Source organism: Vigna unguiculata, chromosome 3, assembly GCF_004118075.2.
Source record: "Vigna unguiculata cultivar IT97K-499-35 chromosome 3, ASM411807v1, whole genome shotgun sequence".
NCBI lineage: Eukaryota > Viridiplantae > Streptophyta > Magnoliopsida > Fabales > Fabaceae > Vigna > Vigna unguiculata.
In genome coordinates this window covers 211,277-237,771 of record NC_040281.1, presented here as the reverse complement: position 1 = coordinate 237,771, position 26,495 = coordinate 211,277, and the positions used below count along the sequence as shown (strand labels likewise).

General features: G+C 34.6%; 5 protein-coding genes and 1 non-coding gene across 7 annotated transcripts; 5 read left to right on the top strand and 1 right to left on the bottom strand.

Annotated features, from left to right (window-relative positions):
• The first annotated feature begins 1,441 nt into the window (after nucleotides 1-1,441).
• LOC114175128 (phosphoethanolamine N-methyltransferase) lies at nucleotides 1,442-6,070 on the top strand. 2 transcript variants are annotated; one of them, XM_028059896.1, is made up of 12 exons: nucleotides 1,442-1,660; nucleotides 1,753-1,901; nucleotides 2,399-2,536; nucleotides 2,648-2,791; nucleotides 2,899-3,042; nucleotides 3,593-3,703; nucleotides 3,799-3,940; nucleotides 4,682-4,962; nucleotides 5,087-5,248; nucleotides 5,370-5,423; nucleotides 5,517-5,591; nucleotides 5,694-6,070. In XM_028059896.1, exons 1-12 carry the CDS (start codon nucleotides 1,651-1,653, stop codon nucleotides 5,790-5,792), a joined length of 1,509 nt encoding a protein of 502 aa, XP_027915697.1. In that variant the 5' UTR covers nucleotides 1,442-1,650; the 3' UTR covers nucleotides 5,793-6,070. The 2 variants fall into 2 exon arrangements, with proteins under 2 accessions (XP_027915697.1, XP_027915696.1); XM_028059895.1 differs by having other exon boundaries at nucleotides 1,449-1,660; nucleotides 1,741-1,901.
• A 3,029-nt stretch (nucleotides 6,071-9,099) lies between these two features.
• LOC114176744 lies at nucleotides 9,100-12,181 on the top strand. Its single transcript, XM_028061884.1, has 3 exons — nucleotides 9,100-11,374; nucleotides 11,467-11,589; nucleotides 11,880-12,181. Exon 1 carries the CDS (start codon nucleotides 9,459-9,461, stop codon nucleotides 10,965-10,967), a length of 1,509 nt encoding a protein of 502 aa, XP_027917685.1. The 5' UTR covers nucleotides 9,100-9,458; the 3' UTR covers nucleotides 10,968-11,374; nucleotides 11,467-11,589; nucleotides 11,880-12,181.
• A 1,844-nt stretch (nucleotides 12,182-14,025) lies between these two features.
• Nucleotides 14,026-17,582, top strand: LOC114176745 (protection of telomeres protein 1b-like). Its single transcript, XM_028061885.1, has 10 exons — nucleotides 14,026-14,200; nucleotides 14,637-14,773; nucleotides 15,051-15,240; nucleotides 15,447-15,511; nucleotides 15,684-15,772; nucleotides 15,960-16,241; nucleotides 16,322-16,398; nucleotides 16,497-16,555; nucleotides 16,666-16,821; nucleotides 17,058-17,582. Exons 1-10 carry the CDS (start codon nucleotides 14,065-14,067, stop codon nucleotides 17,283-17,285), a joined length of 1,419 nt encoding a protein of 472 aa, XP_027917686.1. The 5' UTR covers nucleotides 14,026-14,064; the 3' UTR covers nucleotides 17,286-17,582.
• On the top strand, nucleotides 14,265-14,351 carry LOC114180006. The gene has a single exon (XR_003603584.1). It is a non-coding gene; the product is annotated as a small nucleolar RNA snoR113 (small nucleolar RNA).
• A 772-nt stretch (nucleotides 17,583-18,354) lies between the features above and the next one.
• Nucleotides 18,355-22,362, bottom strand: LOC114178288 (ERAD-associated E3 ubiquitin-protein ligase component HRD3A). Its single transcript, XM_028064109.1, has 6 exons — nucleotides 21,762-22,362; nucleotides 21,155-21,646; nucleotides 20,840-21,055; nucleotides 19,669-19,992; nucleotides 19,309-19,551; nucleotides 18,355-18,872 (listed from the first exon to the last, which is right to left on the bottom strand). Exons 1-6 carry the CDS (start codon nucleotides 22,281-22,283, stop codon nucleotides 18,654-18,656), a joined length of 2,016 nt encoding a protein of 671 aa, XP_027919910.1. The 5' UTR covers nucleotides 22,284-22,362; the 3' UTR covers nucleotides 18,355-18,653.
• Nucleotides 22,363-23,939: 1,577 nt separating this feature from the next.
• Nucleotides 23,940-25,482, top strand: LOC114176434 (ABC transporter I family member 17). Its single transcript, XM_028061477.1, has 4 exons — nucleotides 23,940-24,146; nucleotides 24,225-24,539; nucleotides 24,658-24,845; nucleotides 24,931-25,482. The coding sequence occupies exons 1-4, from the start codon at nucleotides 24,131-24,133 to the stop codon at nucleotides 25,183-25,185; spliced, it is 774 nt and encodes a 257-aa protein (XP_027917278.1). The 5' UTR covers nucleotides 23,940-24,130; the 3' UTR covers nucleotides 25,186-25,482.
• The last annotated feature ends 1,013 nt before the right edge of the window (nucleotides 25,483-26,495 follow it).

Here is a 26,495-nt window from a genome sequence, read left to right as displayed (position 1 = left end):
ATTCTCTTTTTGGTGATAATTTGGGTGTGCAGGTAGTAATATTTGGGGTGCAGAAAGAAAAATAAGTTTCTTGGACTTCTTAAATAAAAACTTCTTGAATCTAAACGGGCTTAGTTGTGAGATGTTGGTTCTTCTTCTTTATCCTACCAAAGAAGAGAGAGAAAGCACGTGACTGGAGGCATTAAAGCATTCAAGAATATATATATATATTTTTTTTTGTTTCAGAAGCGTGCATTGCGTGACGTGCAACGTGATATTTTCAGAGGATATCACATGGAGCTTTGGTGGGACATGGAATCACCACGTGGCCATATATGATTGACAGAATCAGATCCCAACAGATTCATTTCACGTGTGTACCAAACATTTTCTTTAAGTCAAGTTGCCCCTTAACTTCTCATAAACAAAATAAATAGTGCCGAAAATATATTAATATCATGATTTTAAAAATTAATGGTTTAGAGTTTTCTTACAACCATTTTACTTTCTGCTGTTATGGGTTTTTGCACATAATTACCAAGAGAAATATAAAAAAATATCCTCTTTTTTCTAATTACCAACCAATCTTTAACTTTTTAGTTACAATGTTTTATTTGATAGAAAACCAGTACTTTTTTTTAAACTAGATTTTACTCTACCTTGCCACAATCATAATTACTAAGGGGTTATAAGTTCCACTTCCATGTAAAAAATGAAAAAAAAATAATTATTACCTACATTAGTTAGCAACTTGCAAATTTTAGATTCATTTACAAATATTATTGTTATTTAACTTTGAAAAGGGTTTATTAATATACTGTTTTTTTAATAAAATTTAATCATTTTAAGTTATGTATGTATTATCGGATAATTTTCTACACAGTTGTCTAATATGATTTTATTGTTTTATTCCATTAATATATTACGATGATAAGATGATTTTTATCAGATTTTCTAGTATAATATTTTATACGATCAAGGTAATATTTTTTAAAAACTAAAAAAAGAAAACTCACGTAATGTAAAAAGAGATTATGATTAGTTTTATAAAAACAAAGAAGAGATTTGTGTAAATTTTCTTATAAAAGAAGATTACACTTTTAAACTTCTTTTATGGCATAAAAATTTGATATTGGGTGAAAAGTGACATTAATCATAAGTTTAGTGTGAGATTTGGGAGTTATAATAGTTTTACCGATATATATATATATATATATATATATATATATATATATATATATATATATATATATATATATATATATATATATATATATATATATATAAAGCTCGTTGTCTATACAAAATAAACCTATGATTTTTTTTTTAATTTCTAATAAATTTTAATCACTAAAAAAATTCTCTAGATTTATTTTATTTTTAGTTAAATAAAGAATTATGAGAAGAAGATTATATTATTGTAGGGTAAATGAGTTTATTTGATAGTTTTTGTGAAGACGGAAATGGGAAGTGTCATATATAGGGATGAAGCGGCGAAAGAAGAGATAGAAAGGAAAGTAGGGTAATGCAGCAAAGAGGGAGAGGTAACAACCGAAGATCGAGGAGTTTCTCAAGGTCTCGTCTCGCTATTGAAGGCACTTAGCCATCACAACACTTTCTTCTCTCTGTTTTCTTATCTTCTGCTCTGCTCTGCTCTTTGTATCTTCGACAATGGCTTCAGGTGAGATCGCCGTTTTCCCTTCTTCTTTCTTTCGATTCCATTTGGAAGATTTTGAAGTTAAGTCATCGTTTGGGATTGAGTGTTCTGTGCAGGAAATGGAAATGGAAATGGAAATGGAAATTGTGTGAATGAGCGTGACATTCAGAAATCGTACTGGGTTCAACATTCCGCTGATTTGTCCGTTGAGGCAATGATGCTCGATTCCAAAGCCGCTCATCTCGACAAGGAAGAGAGACCTGAGGTATTCTCTCTCCCTCTTCGCCTCTCATATTCTTTAATCGTTGTTTCACTCGTATTGCAATAACATCATGCGCATTTTAGAATATTCTCCTTCAACTTGATCTCTTATAGATTTGATCTGTTCGCTCCTACAAAACCAACAACTGTTCTACTGTTCTCTGTCTTTTCTCCCTGGTCTTGAAAACTGTACGGGTTACACTTTGAACTGCAACTTTTATCTTTTTAGCAAAAGTGATCACTGCTTTGCCACATCCTTGCTTTAGATCCATCTTTTTTACATTGCTAAAATATGCTTCTGAAGTAAATTTTCTCTTCTTCATACTGCCATATTTGTGTTTCTGGTTACAATAGTGAATTAAATTGGTACTTTATCCTGTTAATTTTGCTTTGTATCACAAGCAGCAAAGTGGGTTGCAAAATTCTGTGTACATTTTTTTTCCTCTTTAAGCTGTTCGTGCTTTTGCATGCAACTCAACTGTTTTATTTTTATTTGCCTAGGTACTTTCCCTATTACCACCATGTGAAGGAAAGTCCGTTATAGAGCTAGGAGCAGGTATCGGAAGATTTACTGGTGAATTGGCTCCGAAAGCTGGTCAGTTGCTTGCTGTGGACTTCATTGAGAGTGCAGTCAAGAAGGTTTTGTGGGATTTGTCTTTCTGAAAATGAATATGGTTAATTAATGCCAATTTTATGCATACTCGCATCAGGAAGTAACCTCAATCACTTGTCTTTCACAATGTTTTTCAGAATGAAAGCATCAATGGACACCACAAGAATGTCAAATTTCTCTGTGCTGATGTCACATCTCCAAACATGTCTAATAGTATTTCTGAAGGATCAGTTGATCTGATTTTCTCGAATTGGTTACTTATGTATCTTTCAGATAATGAGGTCCGTTTTGTTTATTTTAGAGAATATAAGTTTGCAAAATTTTCATGATTCTTTTCTCAATGCGGGCCTTCTAGAGTTACCCTTCTGTTTTTCTCTTTATCCCTCAGGTTGAAAAATTGGCTGAAAGGATGATCAAATGGTTAAAAGATGGTGGGTATATATTCTTCAGAGAATCTTGTTTCCATCAATCTGGAGATTCAAAGAGAAAACACAACCCTACTCACTACAGGGAGCCTAGATTTTACACTAAGGTCTGTTCTTCCGAGTGTGGTTACATCTCATCCTTAGTCTGTCTGAATAAAAATGTGCTGGACATCAACATTGGGCTCATTTGTAGCGTATTTTAAAGTGCAATTAAACTGGTTTAGTGGGAGTCTTTGTGGTTGGAAATGTGGACCATGGATCGTGGGTTCCTTTCCAAAAATTGTAGTGTCTGCCTCGTGTTAAATTCTTTTCAAACTATTATTTCTTTTAGACAATGTTTGGGTTAAGTAGTCATGGATAAGAAGGGCCCAGTCGATGTGAACCATTTCGGGTAAGTTTAACTAGTGAAAATTTACTGAAAATAATATTTTACATGCTAGCAACTTAAATCAAACTCAGCTGAAAAATTGTCTTAAAACAGATGTAATTCCCTGTTGCAAGCAAAAAAGTCTTTGATCCTTTATGCCACGGTTTCATGATTTTTCTGTTTTATGTATACTTGGCATAGATAAATAGCTTTCTGTATTTAGAGGAAACAACCTTCTACCAAACCTTGGTTTTGATGACTTGGATCTCTCAACCCTTTCTCTCATGCAGGTTTTTAAAGAGTGCCAAATGAGTGATGATACCGGAAATTCCTTTGAGCTGTCTCTCATTGGCTGTAAATGTATTGGAGCTTATGTCAGAAACAAGAAGAATCAAAACCAGGTAATAAAATTGGGATTCCATTTCTTGCAACATATTATTGTTAATTTCTGCTTATCCAATTGACTGACTATATCTGTGTACAATTTGTTTCATAGATCTGCTGGATATGGCAAAAAGTTAAGTCAGAAGGCGATAGGGGTTTCCAACGGTTCTTGGATCGAGTTGAATACAGTCATAAGAGTATTTTACGATATGAACAGATGTATGGTCCAGGCTTTGTGAGTACCGGTGGACTTGGTATGTCTTACGAATTTTCTTTCTTGTTTTGCATTGCTAGCTTAGAGATCTTTCCTTTTCCCTTAACACTGATATGGTAGTATGATCTTCCTTGACCATCCACAAGAGCGATCTCTTCTCATTTACCCACTACACAAAACTAGCTGATTGCTATGTAGTGATTTGCTCCATGACTACAAGGTCTTGATAATGGTAGCATTGATTTTGGATCTGTGAGAGGGACCATGCCGTTCAACAAAGAGTTGTTCATTATTTCCTCCTTTTTTCTTTTTCATTCTGAAATGTAGTCTATCAGTGGTGAAATGTTTGTGGTGACCGCGACAGCTCCTTTTAGTTTAGTTTTTTACTTTTAGACTATTTCATAAACTATTGCAAAATGTGGCATTTCATCATTTTTCTTTAATATATTTTTGTTATAGAGATGTATAGTTATACTCTTTTGATTAAGAAATTCACTTGTTATGAACATATTTATGTGCATATTTTCTTTTCTCTCTACTACCATATAGGAAGTATAGTTTTTTTAGTAAAATTATTTGAAGATCTTACACTGTTGATCACTTAATGTTCTAATTTGCTCTCATTCTTAGATTGCTTAATATTGTATCATACTTTGGTATTTTTTTCTTTTTTCTTCTGAAAATCGTCATGTTCACAATCTTTGAAGGTTAGGTGCCGTGTGTTTATCATAATTGTCTCTATATATCTTAACCTATGATGTTCTGCTTCTGTGGTTGGCAGAAACGACCAAGGAAATTGTGACAAAGCTAGGACTAAAGCCTGGTCAGAAAGTTCTGGATGTTGGTTGTGGTGTTGGGGGTGGTGATTTCTACATGGCTGGAAATTTTGATGTTGAGGTTGTTGGCATTGACCTCTCCATAAATATGATATCCCTTGCCATTGAACGGGCTATCGGACTGAAGTATGCTGTTGAATTTGACTGCGCGGATTGCTTTAAAAAATCGTATCCTGACAATACATTTGATGTAATCTACACTCGTGACACCATGTTACACGTCAAAGTAAGGGGCAGGCCATTTTCTTGTTTGATTGTCGATTTTAGTAGTGTTATGCGTTACACCTTGAAATACAGTAAATATCAAATGTGATATGCTGAGAAACCAACATTACTCTGGATCAATACAGGATAAACCAACATTATTCAGATCATTTTACAAATGGTTGAAACCTGGAGGAAAAATCCTGATAACCGATTATTGCAAAAGTGCTTCAAGTCCGTCTTCAGAATTTGCTGAGTACATTCAAAAAGGAGGATATTATCTCCACGACATGACAGCGTATGGGAAGGTATTGTTGGCTGTGCTACCAATGACATCATCTGGCTTCTCTTTCACCGATTTGGTTTCAACCCAAATCATGTGTTAACTTTTCCTCCTATTGACAATCTTCTTTTCTAAATCATTTTCAGATGCTGGAGGATGCTGGATTTGGTGATCTCATTGTTGAAGATCGAACTGATCAGGTTTTTCTGATCTTATGATATACTCTGCGTAGTATCTGCATTTTTTTATTGTGATTCTAAAGTACTAATAGCTTTATTACTTGTGTGGTTTAGTTCGTGAAAACACTACAGAAGGAATTAGATGCCCTTGAGAACAAGAAAGACGATTTCATTCGTGACTTCGGCGAGGTGGGTTTTTCATTATGTTGTCAAGATAGTTTTTGTGATGCGTATTTTATGGCATTTGTTTCTATGTTAAAAAACATTTACGTTTGGATTCATTGCTTTCAGGATGACTACAATGAAATTGTCGATAGATGGAAGGCAAAGCAGAGCAGGGGTGAATCTAAAGAGCAGATGTGGGGCTTGTTCATTGCCAAGAAAAAATAACATGCTTTATTGCTGCCATTTGTCTTGTTCTATCTATGTTTAGTTTCTGTGTGACTCTAGTTTTCCATGTAGTTTGACTTTTTATGTTATTCTTGGTTTAAATCCAGAGCTTTAGGATGATAACTTGGCATTGGTTTGAGTAATTCGTGAATCTGCCAGAATAACGCCCATTTTATTTGGATAAAATTACAGTTTTGAGCGTGAAGATGTTGGAGAAAATCATTTCCCCACAAGGCGAACGTTTAAATAAGAATCAAAAGAAATATTATTTTCCAAAATAGTCTTTTAATAAATAGATGTTTTGTCTTGGTGGTGACAAATAGTGAGTAATGTGGTTTGACGATTGAAAGTCTTGAATTAGTACAAGAAGTAGGAACTGGGAATGGCGAATGGCACCGGTGACTGGGTTTTAGAACAATTTGAGTTTGCTTGATTGGGAAATCCTGGTGAGGTTCACCTGACTAGATTTTATTTATAAATGCGACTATATAACTATTCTGCATGAAGCTGGTGTGAAAGATGACGTAGAAGTTAAAATATAGAAGTTTAAATATACATTTGGTCTTTATTTTTATTTATTTTTATTTAATTTGGTCATCATTTTCGTTTTGTATTTAATTAGGTCTTTATTTTTTTCAAATTTTGGTCAATTTGGTCTTTTAAATAGTTACAAAAATCAATTTTTATCCCTTGCACCAAGTGATGTACTTGAATAAGTCAAACCAGATAGGCAATTAGGTGATCACAAATAGTGAGTAATGTGGTTCAAAAACTTTAATTATTTAAACAAAGTTAGTAAAAATGACTAAATTGACCAAAATTTAACGAAAATAAGGATACAATGAAAATGATGACCAAATTGAATAAAAACAATAGAAATAGGGATCAAATCTATATTTAAGTCAAAAATAAAAACAATCATGGAATTTTTTTTTTTTGTAAAGTATGTTAATTTGAAACCCCCACACACATTTATAATCGATAACTTTTTGTAACCTAAAAATCACATTGGATTGTGACATGCTCGTCAATTCTCGTGCCATTAAGGTAAAAGACATTACAGTTTAGAAAGCGAAAGTAGTATATATGGGTGATAAAAATTATAATCCTTTTTTTTTAGGCTTAATTACTCAGATCATACCCATTTTGGTTCGAAAATTTCAAAATGGTACCCACTTTGAACTTTGTCTCAATTTAGTACCCAATTTTGATTATAAGGATTACTAATCCTTAACTTTTCGAGGAATCCTTCATCAGTGGTCGTGAATGATCTATTTTTCTCAATCTCTATGACTTGTTCCTACGGAACCGAGATCGAAAACATTAAGAATAAGAAATAGAACCATCTGATTTGATTCGTTCTCAATAGCCACGAGATGATCATCTTAGGGTGATCCTTTTGTTGACGGATGCTCCTATTATACCCGTAGTCTCTGAAGGATGAGAACCAACTATGTAGCATCTACATCGAGAATTCAAGTATTGTATACGTCATTAGTCCGATCCTTTGTAGGAACTACCCGTAATAACGAACTTGCAAAATGAATCTGTTTATCGTAAAGGGATTCGTTGTTCCTGACTTTGCTTCACCTTAATTGTTATTTGAACAAGTAAACCCTCTGTTAAGTATTCACAAACGGCGTTAACTACCTTGTCACGTGTCAGCCTCTAGATTTTTTAATTTTTTTTTAATTTTTTTTAATTTTTTTTTAAAAAAAAAAATTACCACGTGTCAAATCCTTGATGTGACACGTGACAAGGTATCGCCACGTGTCAAGGTACCTGACAAGTGTCATTATCTTCATTTCAACTTAGTCCCCACATGTGTCTATTTGTTTCAATTTAGTACCCATATATATTTATTGGTTTCAATTTAGTACCCAATTTATTTATTTTAATTTTGTCTGAATATTTTTTTACAAAATAGATAAATATTATGTCTCCCTTAAGACCATTTATTATTTATATAAATGTTATATTTATATTTGTTATTAAAAATGACTTACAAATATGTTATTCATGACTTTTACCATTAACTTTAATATAAATTTCAATAAGCTCTTAATTTTACAACTCATTTTTAGTAACAAATATCAATATAACATTTATATAAATAATAAATTTTGTCCTAAAAGAGATACAATATTTCTCCATTTAAAAGAAAAATATTTGAATAAAATTCAAACAAATAAATTAGGTACTAAATTGAAACAAATGAATATATATGGGTACTAAATTGAAACAAATAGACACATGGGAACTAAGTTGAGATGAAGACAATGACACTTGCCAAGTACCTTGACACGTGGCGATACCTTACCACGTGTCACATCAAGGATTTGACACGTGACAAAAAAACATTTAAAAAAAATTCAAAAAAAAAATAAAAAATTTTAAAAAAATTTTAAAAAAATTAAAAAAAATTAAAAAATCCAGAGACTGACACGTGGCAAGGTAGTTAACGCCGTTTGTGAAACGGATGGTACTACATTGATGCAATAATCAAAATTGGGTACTAAATTGAGACAAAGTTCAAAGTGGGTACCATTTTGAAATTTTTGAACCAAAATGAGTATGATCCAAATAATTAAACCTTTTTTCTAACCTTAATACTCAGGTATATACTACACGTTTTGATTGAGTTTTAAAGTGAATTGTGTGATATCGATGTCTTTTTCATTTTTGGAAAATGTTGAATTTACAATTGTTAGTAGTGTGTGTATTTTGTTGTGAAATTCCTTTAATTTTCAAAAAAGTTGTGTTCATTTGCTCATGATTGTTAACGCGCTAGGAAATGTCTTTTAGTGTTCTAAAATTAGTTGTTTATGGCATGAGAAATTGAATATTATTGAATACTAAGCTAAGAAAGTGAGTTAAAGGATGTGTAATGAATGTCTTAAATTTCAATTTTTTTAGTGACATTTATAAGTAGTATTGAGATCATAAGGGTTGACTAGAAAGATACGTTGTATGAGGACGTCATGGAGATTACCATACTTTTATATTAGAGAATCATTTAACATTTAGTATACACATAAACATAAATTAAAATAATTAGAGTTTATTATTTATATGAGGTAGCAGCGAGTGAAATGTGATTACATAATGAATTTATAAAAACTTCATTAAAATAAATATTAAACAATTACATAGTCACAAGTTTTATTACATAATGAATTTATAAAAACTTCATTAAAATAAATATTAAACAATTACATAGTCACAAGTTTTATTTATAAAAAAATAAATGAACTCAATTAATGCCATAAATTTTAAACAAACAGTAATTTATAGATCAGAACATGGTATTGTTGTGAATTTAAGAAACTTGGAGCGCACGCCATGGTTCCTTCGTTGTTCCTCTACGCAGTTCCTTGGCCGTAGAATGAAGCTGCTATTCCCGTCACCGCCGCTCACCTCCACGTCGAGCAATGCAACGGGAATCTTTCTTTTCTTTTTCCGTCACTGTTCCATGCGAATCCAATCAATGGATTCCCATTTTGCCCCTCTCTCTCTCATTCCCCTTCTGTCGTCGCCGCTAATCACACATCCGCTCGCGTTTCAGCTTCCGATTATCACAAGATAACTTCCAACGATATATTTCTTTCTTTCTTTTGATTTGATTCATGAATTCTTTTTCTGTAAGAAAGGGCGAAATCTGTTTCCATGAAGCCTGCCGCAGGGAAGCCTGGTTTTCTCAGCAATGTACTTGTACGATTACTCCTCTTCGGTGTTTTAATCGTCATCTTACGCTTCTCTTACGTCGTCACCCTCGCCGGGGAGTCCTGCGCTCTCGGCGGCTTCTGCTTTTTCTCACCGTCGCTCAATCTTGCCATCGCGGGAACCAGGTCCGGCTCTCTCAACGCCCGAAGCGCCGTGACGGAATCGGAGCGCTACGCCAGCAAGGACTGGATCAGCGGCGTTCAGTTCTATTCTTCCGTGTTCCAGAACCTCATCGCAGGCGGCTTCCTCTCGCCGGCGTCGATGTCGCTTTGTGTGGAGACGTCCACCGGCCGCGATGTCCTCGCGCTGCGGGAGGTCGGCATAACCAACGCCGTAGGGATCTCGAAGAAGGCGTCGCCGCCGCTGGTGAAGTACGGTGAGGCTCGCCGGATTCCGTTCGCGAACGGCACGTTCGACTTTGTGTTCGTCGGAGAGGGCGCGCTCGAGAGATCTCCTAGGGCGGCAGTGTTCGCAGCGGAAGTTGCGCGGACGCTCAAACTTAAAGGGTTTGCCGCGTTCCATGTAAAAGCCAATGACACTTACAGTTTTAATTCATTCGTTGATTTGTTCAGTTTTTGTTGCAATGTGGTGAAAATAAACAACGTGTTAGGATTTGATTCATCGATGCCTCACATTAAAGAGCTCATTGTGAAGAAAGAGCGTCATGAAATCGGTTCCGATTCCTATTCCAGTTCCAAAGGAAAATGCTCTGCTCCAGACTACAAAAAACAATTGGTTAGAAACGCTGAGGCTCTAATTGAAGAGGAGCCACTGAAGCCATGGATCATTCTCAAGAGAAACGTGAAGAACATACGGTACCTTTCTTCAATGGTTGATATAAGTTTTAAGGGTAGGTATGTGTATGTTGACGTCGGAGCTAGAAGCTATGGTTCTAGTATTGGAAGTTGGTTTAGGAAACAGTACCCGAAACAGAACAAGACCTTTCATGTGTATGCAATTGAGGCTGATAAAGCGTTTCATCAAGAGTATGGCTCGAAAAAAGGGGTTACTCTGTTGCCTTACGCTGCATGGGTGAGGAATGAAAGTTTGGTGTTTGAGATTAACCGTGGCCCTGGGGAGAATGTTCAGGGTAAGGGCAGGGGAATGGGGAGGATTCAACCATTGCAGTCTTCAGGTGTTTTTGATGGTGGTGACGTTGAGAAGATTCCAGGATTTGATTTTGCTGACTGGTTGAAGAACACAGTTTCGAAGAATGATTTTGTTGTGATGAAGATGGATGTGGAGGGTACTGAATTTGATTTGATTCCCAGGTTATTTGAAACTGGGGCTATATGTTTGGTGGATGAGATTTTTCTTGAGTGCCATTACAATAGGTGGCAGAGGTGTTGCCCTGGACAGAGGAGTCCCAAGTATGATAAAACTTATGATCAGTGCTTGCAGCTCTTCACTTCTCTCAGACAAAGTGGGGTCCTTGTTCATCAATGGTTTTAACTTAGTATAATTTCGTGATGGGTCATAGCATTCTTTATTCATATTATTTTTATTTTTACCTAGACATTAGACAAGAGAGGCAGAGACATAATCCTGTGTGAAAATCATTTCTCTACAACAATTGAATTTGCTTCACGTGTCTCTTCTTTTGTCTGTGTACATATAGCAAATAATACTGTAAAGTTTAATCTATTATTTTGATGGTTCCTTTTGTCAGATTATTGTTGAACAATTTTAGTGCACTGTGTAATAAAATAGTTGGGGATATCTAGTCAAAATGTTCTTTAAATGAAATGGAATTGGGTTTTCCGTGGCTGTAACAGGAATACTGGACCATAGTGATCTGAGACCAGAAATCATTGCCACAGGTCATAATTTCCCGAAATTGTTTTCAGGGCACATATAGTGTATGTAAAAATATTGCTCACAAAAAGCTGTTTGTATGAATTTGATTTTAGGTTGCATCACATGGGATGATGGGTTTGATTGTTCTGTGTAGGAAATGGTGTGAATGAGCTTGACATTCAGAAATCACTGGGATCAACATTCCGCAGATATGTTGCATGACGCAATGATGCCCGATTCCAAAGCTGTTCATCTCGACAAGGAAGAGAGAACCAAGGTCTTCTCTTTCCTTGCATCATTTTAATTATTTTGTAATATTATACGCACTGCAAAATATTCAATTACGTTATCCTTCAACTTGATCGCTTATAGATATGAATCTGTTCGTTAGAACCAAAACAACAATTCTTCAGGTGTTCTGGTAACAAGTTTTTCTAGTAATGTGATGTGTTTTCTCCGTCTGTCTTGAAAATTGTTCGCGTTGCACTTTTGACGCATTTTATATATTAAGATGCGGATTTCGACATTTGGAAAACAATTAGTTGTTGAAATTTGTGCTTTCAACAGGTAAACTACAGAGAACGCTGATCAGTATGGGTGAGGTGGAAATAGAATGGATCCTGCCAATGCTAGACAATATTGAGGAGAATTTAGAACACTCCCACATTAAGATATCGAAAAAAATATATTACTGATATATAACATCTGATTTTTATTTTCATTTGCAATAGAATGATATCATAATAGGTGCTTATATAGACACTAGTTAACAAGCACTTTCAGGTCCTAACATTGATAATCAACTTAGCAAATTAGCAAATTTAACTACCCATAATAACATATTTAGCTACCAATTACTTAAATTACATTTCAATACTTCCTTTAAATTCAAATACTCTAAGCCTCTGTTTGTTTCTGGGTGAATACTGTTCATGCAAATGGACTCAACATCTTTCACAAGTGTTCAATTCTATAAAATCTCAATGTTGTAATTGGAATATAACCTGTTTGTAGTTTTGTACTAAACTAACCACGAGTTCACTTTCTTCACGGAATCATTTAAGAAATATAACTTTGCCTTATGTGACACTGAATTTGTAGTCAAACTTATGGATATTTTGACATACAGAAAAAGCAAGCACAACTTGTTTCTGAACACTACGATATTAATGCTTTAAGAAATTTGAACAAGTAAGTGCATCTGTTCTTTCTCTCAACTTTGTCACTACACTAATCTGAATAAGTTTCAAATTCTCCTTTACAATGTAAACACCAATGCCTCCTTAGGAGTCTCACACTTGTGTCCCTTAAGGTATCTTAACATTTTTTCTTGCAACAATAATTTCGGAAAACTGCCAAACTTCCTTAGCATTGATTAGAGTCATGACATAATATTTAGCTTCAGTAGGGGAATGAGAAACAATACAATGATTCCTACTCTTCCAATAAGCAAGAGAGTATCATAGAAAAATGCAAAAACATGTAATAAACTTAAAATTAGTAAGGTCAGTAGCCCAATTAACATCAAAATAAGCACACAATACAAGGAAGATTATGAGGAAAAAAGAAGGCTATGAAATTGAATACCATGAAGATATGTAGAGAACAATTGTCCAATTCACTGTATAGCAAGAGACACAACAAACTGATTCACAACATGCACAATGTAGGCGAAAACCTAACTTATAATAAATTGAAAGTCTATTTCTTAAGACTTAAACAAATTATGAATTATGGTTAAGAAGAAACATGAATTTAGTGATTAAATAAACTCCCAAACACATAAAGAATAATGAGCAGATGAAAATTAATAATCATAGGAGATGATTAGGAAAGAATAATAATATCTTGAACCATAATCATACCGTTATCATCTTGCAATTCTCAATTTTAATAATATTTACAACATTAACAGTCATTTTTTAAGGAAAATCAACCCTGATGAATTCAATTTTTGTGGGTTCTTTTATAAAATGTAATAAGATTCAACCAATGCCAAATAAAAATCATGTTAAGAAAATCTCACTCTCAATCTATTTCTTTCACAAATAAACCAGGACTAGAAATGTAAATAATATTATTGATTCGACGTTTTTCCAAAAAGTTTATTAACCTGCATTCAAATAAACATCCAACTTTCTAGAATGCAAAAAGTTATTCGAAAGAAGCATTTTAATTTTCCTTAAAGTTTCAAAAAATTGATTAGTTATACTAAAAAGAATTAACCTCTTTTTGTTAAACTTATTTCCAAATGGTTTGGTTCTAAAAGAAATTTCTATCTATGTAAAAAATTTCTATTAAATTAATATGTATTATGCAAGAAGTGGGAGCATTAACATTGAAATTTAGATTGTTAATATGTACAAGATAATAAATTTTCCTAGAGACAAGAAATTGTAACACGCTTTTTTTAATGGAAATTAAAATTGGAATGTGAGTCAAGTTGAGGTTCTTCAATAACTTTTTTTTCCACGCGGAGAGTGGAATACAGAAAGGAGAAAAAGAAAAGAGGAGAGAGAAACGAAGACGGTGATAAGACAAAGAAGACCACATCCACATCGTAAAAGCTGAAAACAGAGAAAACGAACAGCCAAACATTACTGTTTTAATATAATAAAAAAAGGCATTTTTGTTTTTACAGTTTCTAATATAATAATAAACAGTAAATAATATATTAAAAGAAGTTCGGAGGGAAGGGAAAGGAATTAAATTGGTTTGCTTCGGGGTTTCGCGACTCAAACGGTATCCGAGAATGAGTAATAGAAAGAGGATCAAGTTGGGTTTGACGTACTCGTCACTGCGAGATGTTTCTAAATCTGTGAATCAGAAAGTAAATGTGATCGGCGTCGTTCTTGAAACGTCGTTCGCAAAGGAAACGACGGGCACGGGTAAACTTGAATCCTAAATTTTTTCATCTCACTATATAAAGTTTGAATCTTTCCGACTTTTAACTGGCAATGATGATTAAAAAGGCCGTACTTACGGCTGTCATTGGTAGTAGATTGATGAACTTTATCGTGAAAGTGTGTTCTGAGCTAGTATTTTTATTTTTTTCATTTTCCTTTCATTTTTTGAAACAATGTTGAGATGGGGAATGAGGGAAATATATAGGAAAAGGAGAGGAAAGTTTGAAGCTTGGTAGAAAAGAAAATTTTTAATTTTTGGTTTGTTAAGTTAACTTTTTTATTCTTACGAGCTTGTGCTTTTATGGGTTCCGTTAACTTTGATGAATATTCTTAGTCTCATGTGTGTTGTTTACTCTAGGTTTCATGCCTCTCGCGTGTTATTATTAACATGTAACATTTGTTATTGTATATTGTGCAGATGAGTGTTGTATCCTCAGAATCATCGATGATACACATCATGACGTGAGCATGTCGGTTAATGTTTTTTCAGAAAATATTCAAAGACTTCCCCTTGTTGCCGCTCTTGGGGACGTAATTCAGCTGATTGATTTTGTGGTAATTTGTAATTGTATTAACTTTTGTGTATAGAGATATGTTTGCTTTTGTTTTCTGGTTCTGTCTTGGCTTTTATATACATGTTTATAATTATAAACAGACATGTTATATCATAATTCTACAAATAACCGAAAATACTGTGAGTAACAACTCTACGTTCATTTGCTTCATAATGTGGAAGTTGAATGGAACTTGGAAGTAAACTTCACAAAGTGTAGAAAATAGATAGATAAATTTGTTCCTTTCTTTAATGAACTTTTTTCTTATCTTTTTTTAGGTTAACTTACATAACGGGGAAGTAAACATTGTTTACAAAAAGAGTTCATCATCATTTGCTTTGTATAAAGGCAAAGATGGTGATGATTTGGATCCGTATCAAGTTTCGTCGAGATTTTACTTAAGACGTAAAGACAAAATGCTTATTGATAGAATGAGAAAATGGCTGATCAATTTCAAACTTGTTGAAGGTTCTCTATTATTTCAGCTTTGATGGATCTGAATTCAGTTTATTTGTCTTTAATTTCTGTAGTCTAATATAAACTTAATCTGCACATGCATATATACACTCAGTTACTTCTAACTCGTGGTTGAAACTTGAAAGAACTCAATTAGCGTAAACTCTCTTATTAGTTTATTATTAACTTCATCTAGTTTTCTATTTTGAACTGTGTAGATTCCAGTAAATTTCCAATGTTCAGAGAATTTAAGGAAGACACTTATATCAATTTGGCATGCAAGGTAATTAAGCTGTTTTCTAGTTCTGATATTTTGCATGAGTTTGAGAGTTCCTGATATAAATACAGCAATTAAAATGTGTGAACTTTTTATAAGATTGGGTATTACTTTTAGTTGTTACCATACCAAGTTGTTGATTTGTCTTCATACTTTTACTTTCTTGTTTCATGTTAAGATCATATACCACAATGAGACTGCCAATGATGAATTGTTTATCTTTGCTTGGGATGGTAGTGATCTTCAACCAAATGTCATACGATCAAAGTGAGTTGATGCTATTTTACTTTTATGTTCAACTTCTTTGTCTATGTACCAAATGCTACCTTAGATTGGAGTAATGTTTATTTCTCTTAACTAGGTTTCATAATATTGTATGTTTTTTGCGCAAGTTATAATATTTTAATTTGTGAGAGGGGTCTAATATAAATTTTATTTGTTTTCTGAATCTTAGTCTGGAAGATGAACTTAAACATTCACTTCCTTTACAACTTGAACATTTGCCTTTGCCAAGAGGGATTTTGTGTACTTTTCCAACCATGGGATCCATCATCAGAATAACTTTTGAGCAAGGTATTCACAAGAGTCACCTTCACCTCCTATGTGTCGGTCAATGGGTTAAATTTACAAATTTGCGTCTCAAGGTGGATGATGGATTGTGGCATGGGATTTTCACTCTTACCACAAAAGTTCGTTATGTACAAAATGAAGATCAACTTATTTTAGAACGCCAAAGGTGATTGCTAATTTAGTTGAGTCTATATGGTTTATCATTTTGATGAAAGTTATTTATGTCTCTTATGAATTTTGGACTAGGTTGTCTGATGAACGACTATCTTTGATATCACAAAGAATGCATGATTTAAGCTTCCCTCAGCCTTTATCAATTACAGGTATTTCATTCTTGACACACCAAGTCTTTGATTTGTGAATGTTAACTTAGATTTATCATTATCTTCTTGGATGTCACTAAGCTTTATTCTTACCGCAGTGAACTATTATAATCGTATGACACCCGTTACCTTAATGAGTGTCCTCACTCATTCGGAGGTATTGTACTCTTAACATCAAACTCCTTTTTTCTTGATGCTATTTTCCTTTGAGCATTACTGTTGCCACTCATGTTTATAGCTTAATTCTGCTCAATTCTTATGTTGAAGGTGACTGCTATATTTAAGTGTGTTGTTCGAGTGGTAGCTGCAACGCCATATCAAGCTGAACTTCTCTGCTCTCCTACGACCGGAAGATACAACATGCGGCTAACACTGGAGGATTCAACTGCTAGAATCCATGCTTATGTAAGCGATGAGGATGGGGTAAGAACAAAGTTTGACTTGACTGATTTTAGGATCCTTTTGGCACCAATTACACCCATGCACGTAAATGATGTTACACTTTACTATTCAGTGGCTGTTGTTGATTTCGAATTGTATTCTTCGCAATTATCTGTGCTGGTCTTGCAAAAAAAAAATATTTTTATGTATCTGTTTATTTTGTTTGCATTCTGCTTAGCTGTTTTTTTTTCCTTGCTTGTGATGATTATATATGACAGGAGACCCTTTTTGATGGTTATCCCGGACCTGAAAAGGTGAGAATGAAGTTGAAAAAGTTACTTGGAACATCGGACAGTGATGGTAGCAATGATGGGGTAAAAGGTGCTCTAAGAAATCCACCTTGGGTTTGTATTTGTCTCAAATCATACTATCTCTCCAAAGATGATATCTGGGGCAGTAGAAACTTCAGAGTATTTGGCACCAAAATTATGGAAGATTCATCGTAGAATGGATATGTTGTTATGAACCATGTTTTTTTGCTTCCTTTTGAAGGAATACGTGGGGAAACCAGAGGATCCTAGGAGATTCACAAAACTATATTTTGATGAGAAAGATGAAATGATTGATCATGTGTATAGAAAGCTTTGGAAACCTTTTTGGCAGTAATCTTCCAGGGCTGTATTTTTAATGTGAATATGTGAAATGTACATAATGTACAGATTATGTTAACAAATATAAGTATATATGACATTGTTACTGCTAGTGCAGATTAAATGCATTTTTGAGAATGGATAAGAATTTTATTTTTGGATGGTTCTAAACTGTTTCAGATTTAATTGTTTTTATGCACTGTAGTTTTAAATAATTATAAATGAATAATATAATCTCTAAATAGATGTTATTTTAGTATGATTTGTGTGCTAGTGTTTATTTGAATGTGTGTTAACATAAATTCTTTCTCTACAAATTAGAATTGATATTTTGAATGGAAATGGTTTTAAAGTTAGTTTTCATAGAATTCTTTCTCTTTAGATTTTCTTCAAATAGGGAAGTTTCTTAAAATTTCTCAGTCCTGTCTCCTTTAATACATTTTCTTTATATTTGTTTTTAAAATCGAATTTCAACGTTTGAAGTTAGTGGTATAAATAATATTAAATTATAGGACACTGCTACTTCCACATCTAGTGAACTTTTACACATACATTACAGTAACTATTGTATTGTTTTAATCTTTCATTTTTTACAAATACAAAAATTATCCTTTTTTAGTGACAAAATTATTCTTAAAAGTAGGTCATCGAGTGATGTATTTAGTGTAAAAAATAACATTTTCCTAAATTATAATGTAAATCAAAAATATAATGTAGTTTTAAATATAGGTTATCGAGTTTAACTGTTTTTTAATGCTTATTTAATTTAATCAATTGAAGCGTATAGAATATTAGCAAAATCAAATTCACAAATTGGGTTAATCCACCTTTTCTCCAGTTCTTAATTTAAATTGAATGAAAATGAATGAACCTGACAAAATTTCATAAGTATAAAACCCAAACAAATTTCATCCTGGAAAAGAGATACAAAATCGTCCATTTATTTAATGTTGAAATCAGTGTCAATGAGAAGTACTTTAGGACTATATAAAATCTAAAAGAACTTCAATCAAGAGGTTGTGTGCCGGTTAGTGAAATTGCTCTGTAAAGTCGATCACAAAAGATACAAAATCTTACATAGTGAGGATCTTTCTTGGGCTCTCATATTTTGGGTTATGTGAAAAAGTGTGAAAGCCGTTCCCCTAACTTACAAATGAATATCTACAATGCACTTACAGGTTTCCCTGTGGTACAGTTTGGCCTATAACTAAAAGACAAGCCGAACTAGAGTGCAGGTACACCAAGCTCGTTGGGGTGATTTGGTTGAGCCACCTCTCCAGCTGCAACACCAGCTTGCCTTCGTTGCCTCTCGCGGAGATATAGCACAGTTATGAGGCATGCAAAGAGGGTCAAAATCGTAGCATTTCCCTCCTCCATCAGCACATTCTCCACCCAAGCTTCTAATTTTGGATACAGTTCTGGCAATGAATCAATCACGTGGACCTGATCAAAACAAGCACAATACAATCCAACAGTGAGAAATGCTACCAATTTCTATGCAACGTTGGATTCCAATTCAAACTTGAATTCCAGTAATGACACGGGGTGATGACAGAAAAAAGAAGTGAAGTGAGTGATACACCAAATAAACCAGTTGTCGAATTTGAGTGCTTAACTCCTTTGTATCAAATAAAACCCTAACAGTAACTATAGAAGGATGTTATGAGTTAGCTGTAATTGACTTCGTTAGTTTGTTACAAGTGATTCCTATTGGGTCACTGTAGTATATACAGCCATTGTACTATTCAGTCTATATACTAGACATACATTTTCTGTATAAACAGCTCGATATGTCATTTACTAAGATTATTCAGTAATTAGAGATAATATATATCAATATATTCAATGTATGGGTATTAGGTAAACCAAAGAAACTCACCATGAAACTGTCAGCATAGTTCTTACGAATCCATAAGCTTGAAAGAGCCAGTGTAACTGGCAGCTTCGCTGCACGATCATGATCCAGAGCTTCATCATAGTAACGCTTGGCTAGATGAAGGTCAAATGGAAGTCCTTGGCCATGCTCATGCATGTATCCAAGATTGAACATGGCTTGTGCATTAGATTGTGATTTGGCATGCTGGTAAGCTTCAGCAGCTCGCTCATAATCCCTGGCCGTACCCTGACATGAGGTAGAAGGACAACACAAGAAAGTGAAAAACTGCAGGGAAAGAGAGCACAGTGGTAGAAATTGAATTTATAGCATTGCACAGGGTCCATTTATCCCAAAAACACATACCCGACCATAGTAATATGCATCTCCAATGAGTAAAGCAGCATGTTCATTACCCTGCTCAGAAGCTTGCCACCACAGAGAATGTGCCCTCTGATGCCTTTCTGCATCAGTGCAAAATCCAGATTCACCCATGCACATGCTACGTTCCCCATATTTGTCAAGAATCCAAGCAGCATTACTTTGTGCCACCTCATACCCCATCTCAGCCATTCTTGAATACAACATAAATGCTTTGCCAAGATCACCTTTTAAGTATGACTCTAGAGCCCATCTAGACAAAGAACTCCAGGGACCCCGCTCTGCAACTAGTTTGTACAGTGCAGTAGCCTAAAAAAACAAAAAGGAATGTTAGAACATACTTTGTTGGCAGTGACTTTAATGATATAATAGTCATTAAAAACACAGCATTACATGAACTTAACTACACATAACAAAATCTAAAGCATTCAGATATCACTGCCATCAATATAAGAAGAGTGGGCATACAAAACACGAAAAAATTAACGAAATCCTCCAACACTCAAGCATCACTAGTCGATGTCCCTTTTGGATAAGTAGACACTCATTGTCTCTGTTTATGACCATTGAATTCTTAGTTTATAGCTGTCATACTACAGTTTGGAATTATATACCTCAGATTAGCCAACATACTATAATCCTCATCTAATTAACTAAAAAAACTGAAACAGTAAGGACTCCTCGTTTTAGAAGGAGGTAGTTGTCTTTTTAATTGTAAGTAGACAAAGGCTTGTATCATAGTGTATTATAATTGAATCATTTTATAATCATCAGTCCAAAATTTCAATCCAGCCTTTTGATCAATTTCATTCTTCTGGTGCAAGCATAAAAAACATATTAAAGCAATATTCAGTAACATTTAAGAATAACTATGTCAGTCCAAATTTTTAGACTGACATACTGATGAACCCCACAGATCAACCAATCTCAGAAAAGATGAACAAATAATTGGGTCATCAGCAGAAAACCGCAGTTAACATTCAATATGATTAAACTGACATTAGACAACTCGAAGTTAAATATATCTCTTACATATCCTGAAATATATTACATTGTATTAAAATTACGTGAAAATCATATTACCATCAGACTGTCACATACATCAATCCATCAGATTTAGCAACACGTTCACAAAAGAAAGAATTGATCAACTTACCAAGTGAATATTCTTCTTGAACCCAACACCATTGTGGAAAATCTTAGCCAACTGGTAGAACGCTTTTGGTTGACCATTGTTAGCAGCCACCACAAAGAACTTGCAAGCCAGCTTAACATCCCTCTTAACTCCAATCCCCTTGAGATACATGACACCCAAGTTATAGTGCCCCCCAACCTCGTCATTCTCTGCAGCCTTTTCAAAATACTCCTTTGCCTGAGATTCACAAATGATATCAGAAGTGAAGGATGACTACACATAAACACTTAAAGGAAGACAAATAATGACAAGGTGGAAATATAACCACAGTCCTACTTTAGTGTAATTCTTCTGGTCAACTCCATAGCCTTTGACATACAAATATCCCATCCCATTATAAGCAGAATACAGCTGGTGCCTGGAAGCAAGCGTGAGCCACTCAAACGCTTTGGTGTAGTTTCTCTCAACACCTGCTCCCCTAGCATAGATCTCTCCAAGAAGCTCCATAGATCGGGGCTCTCCCTTCTCCACAGCCTTCAAAAACCATGACAGCGCCTTGGAATGATCACGCCTCAATCCCCTGAGGCCAAAGTAGTAAAAGAGGCCAACTTTGTACATGGCAGCAGCATTCCCCTTCTGGGCTTGATACTCCAGTATCTGAAAGTCCTCATCCTCTTCCCCCTTTGATTTTCTCAGAGCCTCCTTGTTCTCCTCAGCCCCATTGTGGAGCCTAACCGGTTCAATCACAGGAGAATCTTTCGAAATCAGAAAATTATTCACAGCCACTTCAGCTAATTCAGCATACAGATTAACAGCTTTGTCAAACATCTGTACCAATGGTGATGCAATTTATCACACTATTCACAGAGATCGTAAAGAGAAATGAATCACAAATCAGAAAGGGAAAAAGAAAGGAAAAAGAAAGAGGAGAAGCCACACTCACATCTTGACGCGTGTACTTATAAGCCAAAGCCATCTTGGACTGCATGATGCCGCCCTCGGCGGCGAAGTGGTGATACAAAAACGCCTTCCCCTTGCTTCGCTCTCTCAAAAGCCCCATTTCCCACAAAAACCCTAGAACCGATTGCGAGGCGGGATGGCCGGTCTCGGCCGCGGCAGCGATCTCTGCGGCGCCTTCCTCAATGAGGGCGGGGTTACCTGACATGAGCTTGTCGACGGCGGAGTAGTAGGCGGCGTCGGATTCTGAGAGAGGCTGGGGGTCTCCGGTGGGGGGCTCGAAGATGGGGCGCCATGAGCCAGGGTCGAGGTCCTCCTCAGATTTGTGGGCGTCTCCATCGCCGAGCTCGTCCCACTCGGCGGAGGAATCGGGTTCGGCGCCCGGGTCGTCCTTGAAGTCTTCCTGAGAGAGCACGAGCACGAATTGGCGTGCAGCGACGGAGAGAGAGAGAGTGAGGAGAGAGAAAGAGAGCGCGAGAGAGAGGAACAACCACTTGGGGCGAGGCATGCTTCTTGCCGCGGTGCTGTACGGACGAGGATTGCAATCACGCACAGTTTTTTTGGGACTGAATGGGAAATGCGGTTGCAGGGGTATTCTTGCAATTATAATCTTCAACTTTTCTTGCCACGTTTCTTGATGCTCCTCGCTCCACTAAGAAATTGCCATGTCAAATTCCTCTACTCATCCTTGTCAAACTTTGACTTTCCTTTTTGGCCTTACTCTGCATTACTCAATTTAAGTGAAACATTTCTTCACTAATTTTAATTAAATATATAATTTCATTTCTAGAATATATTTTTTTAGAGTATTTTTTTTTTAGAAAATTTAAAATATTTTATGGTAAACTAGTTGTTTGTACAAAAACTTTTATAATAAATTCAAACTTCAAAATTTTATTAAATAATTAGATTAAATCATTTTAAATTGCATCTAAAATTAATAAGTTGTAACTATTTATGTTCTCATATTTTGTTCTTTGGATTTTCCTTTCAACTTAAATTTTAATTTTAGACGCCATCAATTTTATCAAGAACGATATATCGTCAAGATGATTGATTACCTTTCAACAAGTTGATTTAGATTTTTTTATTGATATTAATAATTGTTATTTTGTTGTATAAATTATTATAATGCTTTTTTAGATTACTAATATTTTTTGTTCTATATTAGTTAATTTTTTTTCAATTAATGTCGAGATACTATTTTTCTGTAATGTGAATTAAATATTTTTTTAATTAATGTTGTGATGATTATCTTGATGTTTACTTTTTTCATCAAATATATGTTACTTTTTGTCAATAATTTATAAGATATTTGTTTTACTATTAATTCAAAAACCTTTGTCCAACATTAATTAGAATTTTATTTACCGATATGAATTGAAAACATTTCCCCATCCACATTGATAAAAAAATCATAAAAGTAATCTTGATTATTCTTAATTTAAATAATTATATTCGATATTAACTTGTAATTGTGAAATTATTTATCTAAAAAAAAGTTAAATGTCTCCTTCTTAAAATTATGACTTCAATAATTTATAATACTATGCGATGAAACAAACTTCCTCAAATTCATGTTTTAGTAATTAACAATTCATACACCTTGGTTTACTTATTATTAGTTAAAAGTAAGACTCATTGGGATCCAATGACTAATAAAGTTTTATACATTTAATTTTTTACATAATAAAATTTTTATTTATTATTCATTGAATTCCATCAAAGCTTTAGTGTTTTTTTTATTTATTTTAAATGTTAATTTTTATGAAAAAAAAAGTTATACTTCCTACATATATAAAATTAAATTTCGGGGTAGCCCCCTGTATGGAATTTTTCATGCAGATAAAGTAGTATTTGCAAATTCTTGGTGTTAAAAATAACACCATCGAGTACATTACTCAGATCGTAAAAAATTATAATTTTTATGGTATAAAACTAAAATTAAAAATTAAAAAAAAAATTACAAAGAGAAGGTAAATAGTTTAACCTTGAGAATAAAAGGAAGATAAATAACACAACAATCCTAGCAAGAGACATTTTGAAACTTTTTGAAAGATACAGTAAAATCTTCTCTCGAACACTAATAATCAAAAGCTGAAATATTTATAAAAAACAAAATACTAATATTATGATTTTTAATGTCAATAATTTAGATATGTTAGAAGAAGTGTGTCCTAAATATAAAAGTGAGCTTTTGCGAGGGAGGAGTCATCTAGTGGAAGAATCTGAGAGGTCTGGGGCAGGCTCTTTCTTCTTCACCCAATTCTTTCATATTCTTCTTCAATCTTCCATTTGCAATCTTCAACCTTCAACCTCGAAGCTCATTCTCATCTTCTCTGTTAGTAACTACCCATGTCTTTTCTCCTAGGTAAGCCTCTCGCGATTCAATCTTCTTAAAGTCAAATCCATGCTGTTTTTCGCTCTCTTGGACTCAAAACTTTCACAGATGATTGCAGGGAACACTTATTGGAAGTGGATTCAAATGCCAAACCCAAATTCAAGATAACCAATCTCACCAGAGTTTCCCACGACGGAGTTTCAATCCTCAAAGGCATCAACCTTGACATCCCAAAGGGTGTCGTCGTTGGGGTCATAGGCCCCAGCGGCAGCGGCAAGTCAACGCTCTTAAGAGCCCTGAACCGCCTCTGGGAACCGCCCTCCGCCTCCGTCTTCCTCGACGGCCAAGACATCTCCCATCTCGACGTTCTCTCCCTCCGCCGGAAAGTTGGCATGCTTTTTCAACTCCCTGCCCTCTTTCAAGGTCACAACCCAATTGATCACTAATTTACTGATTCTTTTTGTGTTGAAAGAAAGATTAGTTTTTTGTGGTTGTTTTAAGTTGAACCTTGTGATAACGATGAAGGGTATCTATTCTACAGGCACAGCTGCTGATAATGTGAGGTATGGACCAGGGCTTAGAGGGAAAAAGCTAACCGATGATGAGGTGCGCAAGTTGCTGGCAATGGCGGACTTAGATGCTTCTTTCATGGATAAGTCCGGGGCTGAACTCTCTGTGGGTCAAGCTCAAAGGGTTGCACTTGCTAGGACTTTGGCCAATTCACCAGAGGTAATTTTTTGTCTTTGAACTTTGTTTTTTCTGTCTGCATTTCTGTTTGTGATGTTCATTTTATTTGGTGTTTTTTGAATTGAAGGTTTTGTTGTTGGATGAGCCTACTAGTGCGTTGGATCCTATATCCACAGAAAACATAGAGGATGCCCTGATGAAGCTGAACAAGAACAGGGGCATGACAGTGATCATGGTCTCTCATAGCATCAAACAGATCCAGAGAATCGCAGACATAGTGTGCCTGCTTGTTGATGGTGAAATTGTTGAAGTTCTGAAGCCTGATAAACTCTCTGAGGCCAAGCATCCCATGGCTCGAAGGTTTCTTGAACTCAGTTCTTAGGGGTCCTAACCTAAGCTAAGAGTTGTAAAATTCTGTCTTGACTTGTTTGGTTTTGAGAACATTTTATTCTGTTCTTGAAGCCACGATGATTGTTCTTGCTGATTTATCAGCCATGTGGACCTGTTCTCCATTTAAACCATTGAACCAATCATCTGTGATTATTTATTTCTATATATGTTGCTTTCAACGCTGTTTGATGACATCCTGGGCTGACATAGGATTGTGATAGCGGAGGTTTGGTTACAGTATGATGTTTTGCAAAATGCTACTAAATACGAATTTTGTTCTTCAAGATTACACTATTACGTCATTGTTTCTGTTTTTTATATTTTTTCGCTGTTCAACCAATAGGATGTGTAAGTGTAAGCATACTCATTGGTGCAGATTTCGTGCAGAAAGTTTTGGTCCCACCCACTAATCGTAGTTTTCGTAAAGAAAACTTTTTATTGCACTGTTAAAAAATAGTGTAGTTTTTGTTGCTTAACGTGAATGACTTGTGTGGTGTTATCGTGATTTTGGCAGCAGAAAATGAAGTGAAAAATGAAAGATGTGTTATGTGGGTGTGGTTGTTTCATTTCCACACGATTCCTATGCCATTCCAAATTTGAATTGTTACCGGTTGTTGCAGTTCAATGTCGAAAGATACATATGTGTTGTCATTTGGGTTGACGTCGACTGTTCAATAATAACCAGATCTTCCAATAAACTTTCAATTATTGCATTCGGTTAATCCTCATCGATCCAATCTCAAAAAATGTTTTAGATTTAGTATTATATTTGATGACAGAAACAGGTAATACCCCTGTTTTATTCATGTCTCTGATTGAGTTTAAACCATGGAATCTAAAAGTTGTGAAACAGAGAGAGCTGAAAGGTGGGTAACAACGGATAAGGATAAAATTATTTATGATGTTCATCCGACATTCAATGTTCCAATTTCAAGAATTAAGTTAATAAAATGATTAATTTCTAATCAATACAACTTGTATATAATTCTCAACCAATTATTAACATCAATTGATGTTTAACTTACATCTAGGTTTCTAAAAGCTTAATTACTTTCAAGTTTTTAACTTCTAAAACAATCAAAACACAGATTATAAAGAATTTAAAAGTTAGTAGACTAAATTTTTTTGAAATATACAACTAAAAAAGAATACGAAAATCAAAGAAATTAGAAAGTAAGAATGAAATTCAAAATGTAATCCAATGGATGTGCATCCTTTCTTAATGTCGGTCATACATGCAATGATTTGATTTTGAATCATGTAAAAAATAGTCAAACTTGGAGAAAAAATAAAAGACAAAGG

Excerpts from the sequence above, each read along its gene's own strand:
- LOC114175128 (XM_028059895.1), top strand. Across the intron at positions 3,704-3,798 it reads ACAAGAAGAATCAAAACCAG|ATCTGCTGGATATGGCAAAA; the intron begins GTAATAAAATTG and ends TTTGTTTCATAG. Across the intron at positions 5,424-5,516 it reads TTGAAGATCGAACTGATCAG|TTCGTGAAAACACTACAGAA; the intron begins GTTTTTCTGATC and ends TGTGTGGTTTAG.
- LOC114176744 (XM_028061884.1), top strand. The coding sequence starts at position 9,459 with ATGAAGCCTGCCGCAGGGAAGCCTGGTTTTCTCAGCAATGTACTTGTA.
- LOC114176745 (XM_028061885.1), top strand. The coding sequence starts at position 14,065 with ATGAGTAATAGAAAGAGGATCAAGTTGGGTTTGACGTACTCGTCACTG. Across the intron at positions 14,774-15,050 it reads TTCAGCTGATTGATTTTGTG|GTTAACTTACATAACGGGGA; the intron begins GTAATTTGTAAT and ends ATCTTTTTTTAG. Across the intron at positions 16,822-17,057 it reads ATGTAAGCGATGAGGATGGG|GAGACCCTTTTTGATGGTTA; the intron begins GTAAGAACAAAG and ends TATATATGACAG.
- LOC114178288 (XM_028064109.1), bottom strand. The coding sequence starts at position 22,283 with ATGCCTCGCCCCAAGTGGTTGTTCCTCTCTCTCGCGCTCTCTTTCTCT. Across the intron at positions 21,647-21,761 it reads ATAAGTACACGCGTCAAGAT|ATGTTTGACAAAGCTGTTAA; the intron begins GTGAGTGTGGCT and ends CCATTGGTACAG. Across the intron at positions 21,056-21,154 it reads ACCAGAAGAATTACACTAAA|GCAAAGGAGTATTTTGAAAA; the intron begins GTAGGACTGTGG and ends TGTGAATCTCAG.
- LOC114176434 (XM_028061477.1), top strand. Across the intron at positions 24,540-24,657 it reads ACTCCCTGCCCTCTTTCAAG|GCACAGCTGCTGATAATGTG; the intron begins GTCACAACCCAA and ends TCTATTCTACAG. Across the intron at positions 24,846-24,930 it reads CTTTGGCCAATTCACCAGAG|GTTTTGTTGTTGGATGAGCC; the intron begins GTAATTTTTTGT and ends TTTGAATTGAAG.